Source organism: Megascapheus bottae, chromosome 19 (assembly GCF_031878675.1).
Source record: "Megascapheus bottae isolate mThoBot1 chromosome 19, mThoBot2.hap1, whole genome shotgun sequence".
NCBI classification, from domain to species: Eukaryota; Metazoa; Chordata; class Mammalia; order Rodentia; family Geomyidae; genus Megascapheus; species Megascapheus bottae.
Window position 1 is genome coordinate 17,500,997 of NC_143527.1, and position 16,735 is coordinate 17,517,731.

Below are 16,735 nucleotides of genomic sequence, written 5' to 3' on the forward strand. Positions count from 1 at the left end.
TATTTTACCACTTGAGCCTTGCCTCCAGCCACTTCTTGCATTGGTTATTTTTGGGGTGGAGCCTTGCTTCATGCTCAGTCTGCCTGAGCTTCAATCTTGCCCTGTCTCTATTGGGAGTGGCAAGAACATGCCACCATGGCCAGCCATTGTGCTTCCCCGGTAGGCTAGAATGTCAAGCACATGCCATCGAGCGGGAAACTGACCTCCAGATCTGCATGGCTATGCAGCTCATGATCTTTATGTCACACCACACACTGAGGGTATGAACACAAGCATTGGTTGTACAGTAAGGCCTAGGGCTCAGCCAGGTCTCAGGGAAGTACAAGCTCAAGACCGATACCCAAATGGATGGGCATTGGCACATGTCCCTCATTCTCCCCTTTAATACTTCCTCATTGATATTAACACAGCAAGGATGTTGGTGGAGAAAAATTCTCCATGGCTGCCTACAGATTGAGCATCCAGGAGTTCCAAGTACAAAGATGCCTGGAGTGCAGTTCAGCCCCCGTGTTACACAGGAAATAACACCCTCCCCATCTTTTATGCCATCCGATGATTCCATCGTTTCTTTACATCCACATCCAAAACATTTTATTTACAACCCATATAAATACTTGCTCCAATAACAGCAAAAAAAAAGCTTCAAGTTGTAGAAATTTCACTCTAACCCTTTTTTCTCTTCAAACAGATCAGGATTTTTCTTTAGCTACAATTCCTTTCTCATTGTCCTTTTTTGCCAGTCCTGGGCACTGAGCACTGTCTTTGGACTTTCTCAAGGTTAGAGCCCTACCTCTTGAGCCACAGCACCATTTCTGGCTTTTTTCTATGTATATGGTGCCAAGGAATCTAACCCAGGTCCTCGTGCATAGTAGACAAGCACTCTACTACTAGGCTCAACTCCTGGCCCCTCTTGTTCCTTTTTTCTTTCTTTTTCCAGTAATATTCACCCCCATACCTCTTCAGCAGCATCACTCAGAAGCCAAATAGTAGGCTTGAAATCTGAATGTCAACAGCTAATCTGCTTTGCTTTCCCAGAATCTGGACTGCACTGGTCCAATAAATTGTATATGCCTCAGAATTGAGAGAAAATAAAGGAAGGGGTGGGTTGAGTTGGGAGTGAAAATGTCCAAGGGATGATACAGATCATGATGGATTGTATATATAAATTGCTTTGTTAAATGGCAAAAAAATCAATACATATTCTAAAAACTAAGAAAAGTGAGGATGGGGTGAATTGAAAGAGACAGGTGTAAATGTTAAAAGGGATGGCATTGGTCAAAATACACTTTGTCGAGTGACAACTCCTTTGTACAACTACTTAAAGATGATAAAAAAAATATTTTTTAAAGAGAGGGCAATAACACTAGAGATCATTTTGTTCATTGTGTATTTCGGATTCAGATTTGAGAGCTCAAGTTTTAGCAAGATGGGAAGTGTGAACACATTAAAGCCTGTTATCTTATACGGCCCTCAACAGGGCATGTGAGCTGGATATGGTTTTTCGGGGTCTTTTTTTATTTCTGCACTAGATGACCATAAACAGACTGAGCTTGTCTGTCCTATTTTAATGGGATTTTTTTCTTTTTTTGTATACAACTTTTCCATTTAAATGAAAGCAGCTTTGCTTGATTTGGTTTTCTTAAGAAAATTTATTCATAACCAGTTGGAATTCAAACCCCACAAAAGGAGCCTCTCCTCTGCCTAGCATTACAGTGGGATGTTTTTGTATGATGTTTTCTTTCAGCGAGTTGCAGACCTGGAGCAAGAAAACGCTCTCTTGAAAGATGAGAAAGAACAGCTAAACAACCAAATCCTGAGCCAGTGCAAAGGTAACTTCCTTAATAAGTTTTAACCTTTCTTTCCTGGCTGGTTTTCTCAAAGACTCCTAGATGCTGCACTTTTTTTTATTTTTCCAGTCCTGTGGCTTGAGCTCAGGGCCTGAGCACGGTCCTTGAGCTTTCCTCAAGGCTAGTGCTCTACCACTTGAGCCACAGCACCACTTGCAGCTTTTCTATGTATGTGGTACCAAGGACTCGAACCTGGGTCTTCATGCATGCTAGGCAAGCACTCTACCACTAGGCCAAACTCCCAGTTCATGCTGCACTTTTAATAAAGGGAACATAGAGAAAAGAATGGGGTGGAGGGGAGGAAGAGGTAGATACTGGGGCTTGAACACAAGTCCTGTGCCTTTCCTTAGCTTTTTCAAATAAGCACTCTTGCACTTAAGCCACACCTCTACTTCCTGTTTTTTGCTGATTATTTGGAGATGAAAGTCTCACAGACTTTTCTGCCTAGGTTGGCCTTGAACCACGATCCTCAGTTCTTATCCTCCATAGTAGTTAGGATTACAGGTGTGAGTCTCTAGTGCCCAGTCAGTTCTTTTTAAGCCTCTGCTGTAACCTTTGGTCTGATGAGGGGAGATACACCCTTAAGGCATGATACCATGCATGAGACTTGAGGTGGGGGGGAGACATGGTCTCACATCATGATGCTACTGGGAGCTGCCCTATGACCTTGAACAGATCCTCAAGATCATCCCGTAAAAGGGACAGACATCAGAGGCTTCGTGGAAGGAAGGAGTGAGATATAAGCAGATGAAGTGCTTAGGCTGGCATTCAGCACCCCACAGGCATTTACGTTTGTCTTTAGCATCCCCAGTGTCTGTGTCTTCCCCCTGGAAGTTCAGCTTTTCATGTTTACTGGAGGCCAGGTCTTGGATCAGACTCCAGGTCAGCCTGTCTCAAGTGGCCATCCCTCCTGGGCTACCATCAAGCCCTATGTGCCACCTGCCATGTGACAGCCACTGGGAGCCACCAGATTTCTGTTCATGCTCCAGCAGTGACCATTTGGCCCTCACCCATGTCACAGGAAAAGTGACCCCAATGACCTCACAGCCCCTGCTAATATAAGATCTCAAAGACATAAATTGTTTGCAAATTGCCCTTTAAAATGATTTCCTGTGTGTTACTAAGAATAGTAAGATTTGACAAGGCGAAAGCCATCTGTGTTGATGCTCTGCCTTCCCCCCACTCTCCCTCCCATAAACCCTTTGGCTTAATCTCCTTTAGTCTGCCTGCACTAGAAGAATATGAAAGATCACGACTAGGAAAGGTGGTGTGGAAAAAAGCCTGGTTCTGCCAGGACTGCTGTCTCACTGACAATTGTTGCAAGAGAGACTGGGGGTTCTCATACAAGTTGCCAACTTTCCTCCCTCTGAAAGCGGGGCCATGCCCCCTGTCTGGAGACTTGGGCCAGAGTAATGAGCTCATCCTGCTCTAGGCAATGGGTGAGAAGCACTCTAGACTGCTGTGCCTGGGGTGAGCCTGCCATGGGCAGTCTTCAGAACCAGAGCTGAGCAGGAAGCACGTGGCAGTGCGTGGGGGGATCTGCACAGATGGCAACTCCAAGGCTTCCTCTGCCTCCTTCCAGATGAATGTGCTCAGAGCTCTGCAGAGGAGAATCTCCTAATGAAGAAGGAGCTGGAGGAGGAGCGGTCCCGGTACCAGAACCTCGTGAAGGAATACTCCCAGTTGGAGCAGAGATATGACAACCTGAGAGACGAGGTGACCATCCTAAAGGCAAGGAAGGCAGTTCTGCTGCTCTGTGGTGTTCACCTTCTTTTGAGTCCCTTGTACTGTCCACCCCTTCCCAGTGCTGTGTACGCTGCTCTAAGGTGCATTCTCATGGATGTGATGCATAAGGAAGCAGGCTGGTGAGGTGCTTTCTTCCCAAGGTTCCTTTCTAATGTCAAGATCTTATTAAGATTGTGGGTGTTTAAAGATAATCATTCCCAGGCCTTCCTTCCCCACCCCATCTGCGTGTGTGTGTGTGTGTGTGTGTGTGTGTGTGATCATGTGTTCCTGATTCCTCTACAAAATTCCTGTGTTGCAACAGGGGTGCTATTTGGAGCCAATCCTGACCTCTGATAAAACTCAGGGTCTGTGTACCGAGTTGTGGATTACAGGATTTGTCATTCTTTACCCTCTATAAGATTTCCTCCAAGACATGTATATCCAAACAGGATCAATAAGCTAATTGCATGGAAACTAAGATGAGAAGCTGAATAGAAACTTAAATAGCAACCTGAAATTTTTTACTGAGCTCAGTTTTCACTCTGAAAGCCAAATCAGATGCCAAAAAAAAACCGCAAAAGGTATTTTTAAGTGAACAGTATAAATGGTGTGCCATTTCTAACAGGCTACTGTTTTCTTGAGCAAAACTGATGGTGTGTCAGTTGAGGGGTTGAAGGGAGGGGCATTCAGGGCTTGTTTGCAGCATTCCTTTCAAAAGGGCGAGGGAACTTGACTGCCTGCATGCATTCTGAAAGACCAGGAGTGAAGGGCTGTTCCCCTAGGACTTAGAGAAATAAGCCTGTGGGTTACAGGTTGGCATATCACTGAAAGACAAGGGAATCCAATCCTAATGGGAGAGTTGTGCAGTCTCCTAGTTAGCAGGCTGCTGAGGAGCTAGATGGATGTCCAAGAACTGCAGGTGAAATGCTTTGTGGGAACAACTCTATTTAGCCATCAAGAAACAGTGACATTTATTCTTGGTGATAAATGAGACAAGAAACCTGCCCCATTAATGTGAGTCATTAATGTGAGTCCATTTGGAGGTTGCCATTTTTTTTTTCTTTTGAACAGCAGACTCCAGGCCACAGACGAAACCCATCCAACCAAAGCAGTTTAGAATCTGACTCCAATTATCCTTCCATCTCCACCTCTGAGATCGGAGACACTGAGGATGCCCTCCAACAGGTAGAGGTAAGACAGTGGGCTCGTGGGGACTGTCCTGCCTCAGGGGGAGTGTCTATTGCCTGTGATTACCTGCTTTTTACCTGCCCAGAAGAAAGGTTCCCTTCTGTTCATGGTGACTTTAGAGAGGAAGGAACCAGTCCCGAGAGCAGAATTGTTCAGACTTTGGTTCTCGCATATTCTGATATGCATTCTATTTCTGTTCCTTAACCCACTAACAGAGGGAGGGAGGAAGATAGATCCCTAATTCTTCTTAAAGAAAACTAAGGAATTGAGGCAGAAGCTTCTGAGGAAGCCTGGCCTAAGAAGAAACAACTGGTGGACATTGTGACACATAACTATAATCCCAGCATTTAGGAGGCTGAGATAGGAAGATCACTAGTTTTGAGGCCAATTTGACCTACACCACCTGACTTAGCATCACAGCACACACAAGAATATCAATAAGTATACTGGGAAATTCTCCTCTCTGATTTAGAAGTCAGTTAAAACTCAAATATCTGGAACACAAGGATGCTGTGAAACTTTGTCATTGTGTACTAGGGATGGCCTCTTGCCAACTACAAACAGCAGGCCTTATTGTGAGTGTTATAACCCATGTGTAATTTTGTCAAAAATACAAAGACTTGCAGTTTTATCTCTGGCTTTCAAAAAGAAAAAAAAACCACAGCTCTTAAAGTGGGTAGACAGAGACACAGGTAGAGAGAGAAAGCAGCTGTGTTTCATGTATGCCTTCATGCCAAGCACTGCCAGGAGCTACTGTAAAATGGGAGTGGCCAAAGCAGAGAGGGTCCCTGCCTTTATCATACGTGTCTTACGCAGAGCTAGACAGTAAGCTATTACCAGAAAGAATGTGTGATATAATTGCAGATGCTTCTGAGTGTTATGAAGAAAAAGGATGCTAGAAAGGGAGTGGTGCAGAAGGTGGAGGGTAGAAGATGCGGTCTTCAGGTGGTCATCATACAGTTCTGCAGGGCATGTACACTCAGAATTTCACAATGCTGACCAAAGGCCTTTTGGTTTTGGTCGAGACCTTGGAGGCTTCATTCAGCCTGAACTGCAGCTGCATGTCTAGCATTTGTATTTGCAGCTGTTTCCATGAGATGGGTGCTACATTCCCAGGTCTGGGCTCTTGGGAGAAAGCCAAGACTGATCCAGACCAGCCAAGCATAAAGCATTCCTATGTGCTGTTAGAACCAGATTCCTTTGCTTCCTGTGTATATAGTATATGTAATAGTTTGTTTGGGTATGATTGTGCACATTAGCCCCTAGTAGGCACATCCAGATATTGCAGAAACCTGGAGGACATACCTAGACATGCATTTAAAGAGAAAAAAAATCCACTGGGAAACTGATGCTTTAAGATCTGTTGGCTGAATGGGTTCTGTGGCAGGACAGTGATTAGTGAACCCTCCAATCTTTCATCAGCAAACAGTACATCCCGAGTTCACAGTTTCTCTGGAGCAATGCCATTTTCCAAAAGTGAATTCTTCAACCTTCCCAAGACGATGGCTAGGTCTGTGTCCATTTATTCTTAGAGTATGTGTGTGGCTGATACTCAGTTATCACCACCAGAGAAGGAGCCTGGAGCACTGCCTTTAACATGAGAACTGCTCATTGGTTGGCACTGGCTTTGTATTTGAGGCATGGATTGCTGTTTGGGAGGAGTGGGGAGACAGATGGCTGATGTGGAGCTGGGTGGGTGAAGGGCTGTGTGCTGTGAGAACCTCCTTTCCCAACTCCCCTTTTCCTTTGCAGGAAATCGGTGTGGAAAAAGCAGCCATGGACATGACCGTCTTTCTGAAGTTACAGAAGAGAGTGCGAGAGCTGGAGCAGGAGAGGAAGAAGCTGCAGGTGCAGCTGGAGAAGAGGGAACAACAGGACAGCAAGAAAGTGCAGGTTTGTGATGAGGCCAGGTGCCCTGTGTGCTGGGCTGAGATGCCTGCTGCAGCTCCCAGAGCAGGTGTGGCCCCATGGAATTGTGCTGGTGCTGGGTTTCAGAGCATCTTCCATCTGTGAGTCATGTAGAGTCCCCCACGCCATTCCCACTGGGCCAAGGTACAACTCCCTTAGTGGCCCCTTAAAAGTTGCAAGGAGTCTGTGGCATTTTGTTCTACTTGCAAAGATGGGAGCTGATGACAAGAGGATCAGTATATGCAGTTTTAAGAGAGAAAATATATTTCCTTTTCATCCTTGGCATGTGGCCGGTGGCATGATCCCTGCCCAGTGGGTCAGGGCAGGCCAGAGGTGCAGTTTCACCCTTCTTGGCCATGGCTGAACCCTTGCCACAGTCTAGATTTTCATCGACCTCTGGGATCTCAAAAGAACATCATATGAAACTTAGAAGTATTCTATTTCAAGGCCTTGCATGGCTATACCCAGGGTATGCTGGTATGAAATGAGAAAGAACTTAAAAAACACAAGTGAATTCGTCAGCCACTGAGAAAACTAAGATTGGGAAAAACAGACATAGCCCAGGTGACAAGTAAAGACCGATATAGATAGTGCTCATGCGAAGGCACAGTTGAACACAGATTAGTGTCTGAAGTGAAGAGCCATTGATTACAGCATAAGGAGGTATTTCTTTGGAAGGATGAAATATACTTTGCATGGAATACAAGTGCATATCAATAGCCAACCTCATGGTCTATTCTCAGGCCAGAGTTGCAAATCATGGGATTTGACACCTTTCCCCCATCCCTCTCCCCAGTGGCCCCACATAGCCTTCTTTCCCTCCAGCCCCAGTCCTGGGGCATTAACTCAGGGCCTGGGCATTGTCCTTGGGCTTTCTCGAGGTTAGAGCTCTGCTACTTGAGCCACAGCACGACTTGTGGTTTTTCTGTGTGTGTGGTACCAAGGAGCTGAACCCAGGTCTTCGTGCATGCTAGGCCAAGTTCCCGGACCCACATAGTCTCTTTTTACAACTCCTTTCTTACCAGTCAAATGTCATGCAGACTCTGATCTAAATTGAGATCAAATTCTTGAGGATTTTTTTTTGTACTGAGCATTAAGTGGAGAAGTAAATCTTGCTGGTGGATTTAAATCTCTCAGGTAGGCTATATCCAGAATGAAGAGTGAAAGGATTAGGTCTATAAATGACTCAGTTACAAAGGGAAAGTCTCCCTGTCAGGCAAGCACATATCAGATGCTGTACAGATGTTCATCCCCGGAAATTCGTTGCAAGTAGAAAATATCGGTCAAAAATTCATCTAATATCTCCACTTTGCAAACATCCTGGCTTAGCACCAAACACACTGCGGAGACATCGCTTTTTACCCCCGTGATCATGGGGCTGAAACAAATTAAACTACAAAACAGCAAAAGATTGCTTTCTCATGCATGGGTCCAGGGGTAGAGGTCAGCAATTAAAGTGTTGGCATGGCTGTGCTCTGAAGTCTCTAGGACAGACATTATCTAGGCCTTTTCTCATGGCTTCTGGTATTGTTGGCGATCTGTGGTGTTCTCTGACTTGAACCTGAGTGGATCTAAACCCTGCCTCTGTCTTCTGTGACCTTCCTCTCTGTGTGTCTTATCTTCTGAGGAAAGGAGCAGTCCTGGGGTAGAGGACCCACTTTCTTGATTATACCTGCAATGACTCTGTTTGCAACTAAGGCCATGTGCATGGATGAAGCTAGTTAGAACTGCTAGGTACCTAGTGGAAAAGGTATGTGTTATTCATATTCCTTCCACAAGTGGGTGCAGGGACTGTGTGTGTGAAGGCAGGAGGGAGTTGTTAACCGAGGGCCTGAGGATTGAACTGTCTATGAGGCTAGGAGAGAGAGATCCTTGAGGAGGGTGGAGTCACCAGCTCTTTATGGAAAAGCAGACTGTACAGGGCTGACCATATTCAGAACTGTGGGCCCCATTGATCTTCCTGTCTGTGCCCATGCAGATTGAACAGCCAAAGAATGACAATGACTTGGACCAGGATGCAGATCTGGCCTATAATAGTCTGAAGGTAAGCCTGTCTACCCACTACTAGAGGACAAATGACAAAACTGGACATCCAAAAATGAGGTCCTAAGTTCCAGGCTGCTGTGAAGTAGAGCCTTTCTCCACACATTAGTGTCTTCCTCTTTAAAATGAAAGAAAATTTATCCATCCTCAAAGGAACAATAACATCTGGCTTATCTTCCTGATACAGTACCGGTGAAAGTAAAAATACAGCCACTGCATAAAAATCACTGAAAAAAAATCCAAGCTGAGCGTGGGGCAGATGAGACAGAAAGGAGTCCTTGTGCCTCAGACGTTAGCTTGGCAGGGGATGGCAAACTGTGGAGACCTGGGGGTTCAGGAGTCACTGGGCCCCTGGCAGTGAAGAATATAGAAAAAAAGACATCAGACTAGCCATCTGTTCACATCCCCCAATGGTATATGCAGCCTATCAATCACAGGCCTAAAGGCTCTATTGCCCAGAAAAACAGCCCCAAATCATTCTCATTGCTTGCTTCCCCTAATTTTTTGCAGTAGTAAAGTACACATAAAATTTACATCTTAACTATCATTAGAAGTACAGTTGATGGATCTTTTGTAATATTATGAATATGTTTACCATCTATCTCTCTTTTCATCTTGTGAAACTGAATTGACATGAAGCTCACCCCACTCCTTGCTCTCTCCAGTTCCTGACAACCCCCTTCTCTCTACTTTCTCTGGTTTATCTACTGGGCAAAGCTGCAGAAAACTTTAGCCCCCATCAGCTGTCACTTTCTTAAACTACCCCCTGAGGAAGCTGAGGGCCAAGATGAGGACCTGGGCTTTTCTTCAAGCTCAGTGCTCCTCCACTGTATAATCCCAGCATGACACACAGCTGCCAGTAGGAAAATTACTCAGGCATTGAGTAGATTCTTAACACCTGCACTAAACAGACTTCTCATGGATTTGATGTGCTAATCAATAATCATTAAAGATCAGTCACCTAACCCCAGTGCCCTCTTTGTGTCTGTAGAATTATTCTGTCTGTGCATAGCCCTAAGTCTCCCATAGATTTAGAAGTGGTGGAGAGTAGAGTTTCTGGTCCTGGCTTAAACTCTAAACTCACTGGAAGCTTTCACTTCCCTGGACTCAGTTTTATCAGAGCGCTAACCTGCAGCTTTAGCAGACAAGCAATGCCTTCTTATTGTGTGCTCTTTTTTTATTGTTGTTTAGTTTTATGGAAAAATTTTGATCTTAAGTGAGAGCCTTTACTAGAACTTTGTAATGGTCAGATTTTTAACTTATCAAAATGTCTCAAACATGGTAAATATACTGCCCAAAATATATGAAATACATTTCAAAGTTGATTTTTGAGGGCCTTAAGGCCCATAAGCATATTAAGATTCCAGAAGTCCAGTTGTTTAAAAGTTGTCAGTGCCAAGGTAGAGCCATCAAATGGTGGTAGAATGCTTGTTTAGCACACATGAGATTATGAGTTTTCTGTCCCCAAAATATCTCTCTTTCTACAATGGAAGGTTTCATAGTCAGATGTGCTTAGAAACATTCACATATTGAACTACCTCGTGGAATTCTATAAAGGAGTTGTGTAAGATGTTTCCCTCATAACCCAGGATCCTGAATTCAAATCCAAGCTCCAGCTTTGCTTGCTTGCTGATGTCAGTCAGGATTTTTGAGTAGGTTCTTCCTCACTCCCCCTGGACAGCCTGAGCTGATTGAAGCCAGGCCCTGGATGTAATGATGTGAGGCCTCACTCTTATCTGTCTTCCAGAGGCAAGAGCTGGAATCAGAGAACAAGAAGCTAAAGAATGACCTGAATGAGCTGAGGAAAGCTGTGGTTGACCAAGCCACACACAACAACTCCTCCCACAGCTCTCCCGATAGCTACAACCTCCTGTTGAACCAGCTCAAGCTGACCAATGAGGAGCTCGAGGTCCGCAAGGAGGAGGTGCTCATCCTTAGAACCCAGATCATGAGTGCTGACCAGCGCAGACTTGCCGGCAAGAACATGGTAACAAAACGGTAGCCATGGCTGGGGCTTGTTGGAGTGGTGACAGACTTGGTTTTGCATATGTTACCCTTGCCTGAGGACCTTAAAATTGAGAAAGCAGAATCTCTTGCTCGGGGATCTAATGGCAGCACAAGGAATTTGCTGCTCCTTAAACATAAACCTTTCTGAGAGATGAAGCTAGTAGTTTCTAGAATCTTCTAAATAAGATACTAGAAAAGGACAAGAGATTTTGACAGGTGGCTTGTTTTTTACTTTGTGCTCTTTACTGTTTACTTTGCTTCTAAAGTAGAATTACACTTCTCCCCCTTCCCTCTGATTACCTTAAGGTAATTCCATTCCTAGCAAGCCCTCCCTGGATGGAAAGTTCTATTTAGTGTGTATCCCTAATATTCTCTCGTGGGGACAGATTGTAGAGTGGAAAGGAGGGGGGACAGAGGCTACTTGGGTCCCTCTGGACTCTGATAAGCTGACCCTCTCTGGGGTTGGCTGAGGGCTGTGATGCCTCAGTAGTAACGAGTGCTGTAGACCCAACAATGAGCCATGTCTTTTGGACATGAGTTGTGTTCTCCTCCCAGGGGACACTACCTGTCATCTCCCCTGCTGCCTAAGCTCTGTGCCTCACAGCACACCTTTCCAAGGTGATCTCACCCTGTCATATCCCTGCCTACATTTAGCTACAGTCACCTGAATTCCTCCAGGCCTTCATCTTTTCCCCAAGTCATATTTCTCTCCCCTTGGATTGCAAAGCCATTTCATGGCAGTTTGTATTCTTATTTACTTTTTTGATTTGACATCTTCTAGGAGCCAAACATCAATGCCAGAACAAGTTGGCCTAACAGTGAAAAGCATGTGGACCAGGAAGATGCTATTGAAGCCTACCATGGAGTATGCCAGACAAACAGGTAAGGCACACCTCACCAAAACCTGTGCCTAGAGAAGTCCATGCTAGGGACCCTGTCAACCTAAGCCATTGCAGTCCATGCTCAGGCACTGGCCATGTGTATAGCCACAGGGAAGTATTGATTAGAGGAGATAAAAGAGGAGTGGACTCCAGTCGCTCCAAGTTCTCAGAAAACCTGCTCTTAGTTTAGCATACGGCTGGAATCCAGGTCCGCTGAAAACTGTTAGGATCAGCAGGGTGACAGGAAAATCTGGCCAAGGATGGTTTTCATGTAGAAGGAGCCCATGTCCTAATGAAGTGTCCACTCCAGCTGCCATCCTCTTTTAGAAGTGGAACCCAAGATAGACACTGATAGATTTGAATGGGACCATTTCCCCTCCCACACTCGCCCAAGTGAGACTTCCTGGACTTGCGTTAACCAACAGTTTCTGGTAGCGAAAGGGAGGGATTGGTTGCCTGAGGTGGCAGCAGAGCCAAGGGTTGTCACTGGACAGATGGGAGAACTGGTAGTGTGGCAGAAAGCTCAAGAATGTGGAATTTTTTTGCTTTGTAGAAACCAGAAGCTGGGTGCTTCTGATGCCTCACCTGTGGGTTGAGACAGTCTTAGCATTGGGTCTGTTACGGGTGTTGAGACCACAGGTAGGTGAATTAATCTGAGTAAAGCACCTAGAGCTAGTGGTGAATGCATAATAAATGCTGCCACCTTTATCATACTGGTCTTCCAGAGCAAAATCAGAGCTGGCCTTTCCTCTGCCTTCCTTTCTCAATTTATTGTTGACTTGCTCAACATTTGTTCAGAAGTGCAAGACAGCAAACCATTCCAGAATCCAGCAGTAGGTGGCACTGTCACTACAATCTAAAGTTTCTTTCATACCTGTCACAGTATCCCAGAAGACTGATTTCCAGGCCTCCTAATTCAGCCCCTCCTCTGTGCATGAGGAAACTGAGGCCCAGAAAGCTTGAGTGGCTCAGGCACATGTTTGACCTGTAGCTGAGTCCAGATAAATCCAGGAGGCCCAGCACTGAGGTTGGGGGCTGTTTTGCCCCACCACACACACACACACACACACACACACTCACACGCACGCACGCACGCCAGGAAATCAGAAGAGGAGGGTAGGCCCCTAGAGGACACAAAATGTGTTTCAAGGGAGAGGTAATTCTCCTGGAAGGAAGGAGAAAAGGAATGAAGGTGACTCACTTAACTAAACCTGGAGTCCAGATTATTCATTTTAAATTATCTTGGGCTAAAGATAAGACATGAGATGCATAAGAGAAGAGGCAGATATTAAAATAGCAAGCAGGCAGGGCAGCGGGGCTGGGGTGGTCTTATCTGTGATCTCCAGAGCTGAAGCTGATAGCTGCCTCTACTCATCCACAATGTTGTCAGGAATCCAGTCTTAGGTCTAGGTGTCCCCAGACGCTGTTCAATACCCTGGATTTGTCTTCTTTTTAGCAATAGTGGTGGTGATAAAAATAAATATGGCTTCTATTATATCTTAAGATAATCCTATTGCCAGAAAGCATCGCATACAATAAGCAAATAATAAACTCTGAACCTGGTTCCAGGACAGAAAAGAGCCATGGCCTGGAGGAAGCCTGACAACCCAGGTCCCAGTGCCTGCCATACCAGCTGCCGGTGGGTTCGTCTCTTCCAGTTCAGCTTTAGTCTTGAGGAAGTTGTGTGGTGAATCCACACACTGAGTAGAGAGAGCAGGCTAACAGGGAAGGAAGGTTGCCTGTGACTTTGGGACCCAGCTGACAAGGTTAAGATGGAGATTAGCTATGCCTTTCCTGTGGTTGGCCTGTGGTGGAGGGCTTTAGAGCTTAAATATAAATCATGTCTCTGGCATGTGTGGTGGACTGTGTCATAACCCTAGAAAATGTTTACATTATTCACTGAGCATTGTTAGACTCTCGAGGAGATTCTCCACACAGATGTACTTCTATTAGTCACACGTCCTTCTGAGCAGCCATGATCCCCAAGATTGAGGTTCCTTGTGACTCTCACAGTTTAGAGTCCTGTTCTGATCTTTCCAACTCTGTCTTCCCTCTGAACTGTAAGTCTGAGGCCTGCCCTGGCCTGAACTCCCAGAATGTGGGTAGTTCTTTTGCACACTTTCTCGTACTTCTGTCCTGGGAACTAAGAGGAACCAGCTTCATTAGTTTCCAGGGTCTTTTCTGGTGTATGACTTCTACAGCTAATAATTAAAGGTGGACAGAAAAACCCTTCAAGATCATCTGCTTCCTCCTGATATATGGAGAAATAGCCTGCCCAGTTTCCTAAACACTGGGCCCTGCTGCCTCCTGAATTCAGAGATTACATACTTCTTTTTCCTTCTTAGTTATATGCATGGCCTTTTCCAGAGTAGGATTCATGCACAGGAGGTCTTCTCTGAATATTGAGATGTTTCGACATTAAGCATTTTAAAAAGAAAAAGGAAAAAAAAAAAAGCTCCTGTGCAGTTATTTGGGGTTTTACTTCTTACAGCAGCAGGTGGCACTATTGCTCCATCCATCGTCCCCAAGTGAAAAGGTAGCATGGTAAATTCCTCTGGAGATGTGGTTTACCTAAGAGCAAAGAGCAAACTGAGTTAGTTTGCTGGTTTTCATTCTTGTGCCTGATCTCCTGGGCACTGTGGAGTGCTGGCTATATCTTTGTCTTTATTTTTTTGTCATATTATAGAATTCACAACTGTGTTTCCCTGTGAAACTGGTGGTGGGTGATGGATGCTGAGGGTTTAATCTCAGCCTCACCCTCGTACCACCCTGGAGAACAGCTAGGAGAACAATGAAGTGAGGCCCTTCTGTGTTGGGGGTGGTGTCATTTTCAACAGGCAGCGGGGAAGCTTTTAAGAAAGAGCAGGAGAAGGGGTGACATTGTCCAAAAAGAAATGTATTCATTACCTGTAACTGTACTCATTTATGTAACTGTAACCCCTCTGTACATCACCTTTATAATAACCATTTAAAAATACACAGGAAACAAAGGGCAGAGGACCCTCTGGGATCCTTGCCAGGTGTCAGAATCTCTTTCTGGGCACAAAGGACCATAGCTGGAGCAGAGGAAGACCTCATCTTCCTGCTCCGCCTGCTGTGATCCATTCTGGGCCCTCAGCAGGAATTCTGCAGTGCTGCCATCAGTTTTCCCAGCAGCCCTTCATTACATCGCTGCTGTCAAAAGGCTTTATGCACACATAAGTGGTGGCTACTGAGAAGGAAAAGGGGACACATTCAGCCCCCAGGCCCCAGACAGAAGTATGCCACACACAGCATCTGGGGAGGCCTCCTCTATGTGCTCCGAGGAGAAAGCATGGTGGCACATACTGCTGGGTTACTGCTGCTTGTAGCCATCAGAATGGGCACGACACTGCTGTCTGGGAACGTATGTCCCCACCTGTGATGCTTAGTGCCCGCCATGAGGGTACCAGAACCTCTTCCACAGACAGTAACAGGAACCTTGGAGACGCAGGCAGATGCTATCTTCAGTCACCCAAACTGTAGGACTGGAAAAGAGTGTTGGGGTGCTTGCAGGTTTTTCCCTTTTCCCATCTTCAGTGTGTAGTCACTCCACATTCTGGCCTGGCCACTTGCTTGTCTCTCTCCTCTGCACTGGACATCCTGTTTTTCTGTCCTTTATTTCTAGCCAGACTGAGGACTGGGGATATTTGAATGAAGATGGAGAACTCGGCTTGGCCTACCAAGGCCTAAAGCAAGTTGCCAGGTCAAATATGCTTCCTGTCCTTCCATGTCCTCTTTGTGTTTCTGCTCTCTCCCACACTTCTCATGTTCCTGCCAGGGCAGTGGCCGGGCTGGGGGGAGGGGCGCAGAGGCATGGGGACACAGCTCAGGTCGGCTGCTGACTGGCAGTACTTGGGGTCTTCTGTCACTTTGTGTCCGATGTGTGAACAGGTCAGAGGGACTGCTTTCCTGCATGGCCCATGCATCTTAGAAACCCCATGGACTAGCCTTCTGGTCTACAGGTGGGGAAACAGAAAAGCAGGCACACAGTTCTACGAATAAGACAGAAGAGAAAGCTTAGCTCTGGGGACTCGAAATGCTGTGCTACCTCCTAACCATGCAGGAGCAGCCAAAAAATGGCTCTGGTCTGCTCTCAGCACATAGCAGGTGCTGTGCCAGGCACTTAGAGCTGACAAGAGTCAAGTGTCATGCCTGGGACTAGTGTCTAACCCTCCCAGCCCTCCCAGTGAGAGAGGGCGCTGCAGCCTAGTGGGTTTCAGCTGGTTAAGCAGAGAACCCAGCATTTGGTACCAGAGTCTAAATTTGTATTGCGTAGCCTTCAGCCATGGATGAGCAGTTTAGCTAGGGAGGGGTTGAGTCGTAGTTTTGTTCACTTGAGCCTTCCAACATGAGATGGGGCCTTTGTCATCAGGCTTGCTTCCCAGGACAGGTGGCATGACAGAGGTGGAATAGGAGCCCGGCACCCTCCACTTGTACTCACCTCTGTGTGGCCCTCACCCACCAAGGTCCCTGCCTTGACAGGGCTTCCTAGCTCTACAGCTTCTCTCTGGATTCAAATGTGGCCCCATAGCCTGTGAGCAGGAAACAACTGGGTCAGATTCCTCATGGAAGACATTAGGACCCTGCCACCCAGGGTCATGGCCAGGGAAAAGCTGTGTGTACCAATATATGTATCTACATATATACACATACAGTCATATAACTGCTTCTCTTTCTGCATTGGTACTTATTCAACAAGACCAGATTCCAGTCTACTCAGGCGATGGATTTATCAGAAGAGTGACTGTGTATAAAAACTAGGGCTTTCTCTTGCCTCTGTCAACAGACTGGATACAGCGTAACAAATAAGCAAATGAATGCATTAGTGAACTAACACACAAGCCCTTGGCATCAGGAAACCTGGCCGGTGAGAACAGCCTCTCCCCGCTGTAGCCACAACCATCTGTTGGCCTTAGTTTTCTTCTGTTCATGATAGGGTGGCCAACCTAAGGCATGGGCAGGAATCACAGCTTGCATAGACCCTGTGGACAAGAAACTCGCAGCACATGTGGGGAAACACATCCCCTGTGCAGCAGATCCAGAACCTGAGTGTCTATTCTCTGCAGTTGAATTTACACCTTGCTGGGGAACATATTTGGTATATTATAGCCACTA

The 16,735-nt window shown here is 45.9% G+C and overlaps 1 protein-coding gene across 1 annotated transcript in view; it reads left to right on the top strand.

Moving 5' to 3' along the window:
* Positions 1-16,735, top strand: part of Myo5b (myosin VB) — a 251,035-nt gene that overhangs the window by 212,082 nt on the left and 22,218 nt on the right. The window contains exons 23-30 of the mRNA XM_090353117.1: positions 1,745-1,829; positions 3,430-3,578; positions 4,644-4,763; positions 6,513-6,653; positions 8,647-8,712; positions 10,459-10,698; positions 11,500-11,600; positions 15,246-15,323. Coding sequence (XP_090209243.1) covers positions 1,745-1,829; positions 3,430-3,578; positions 4,644-4,763; positions 6,513-6,653; positions 8,647-8,712; positions 10,459-10,698; positions 11,500-11,600; positions 15,246-15,323 — 980 coding nt within the window. The remainder of the gene's footprint in view (positions 1-1,744; positions 1,830-3,429; positions 3,579-4,643; positions 4,764-6,512; positions 6,654-8,646; positions 8,713-10,458; positions 10,699-11,499; positions 11,601-15,245; positions 15,324-16,735) is intronic.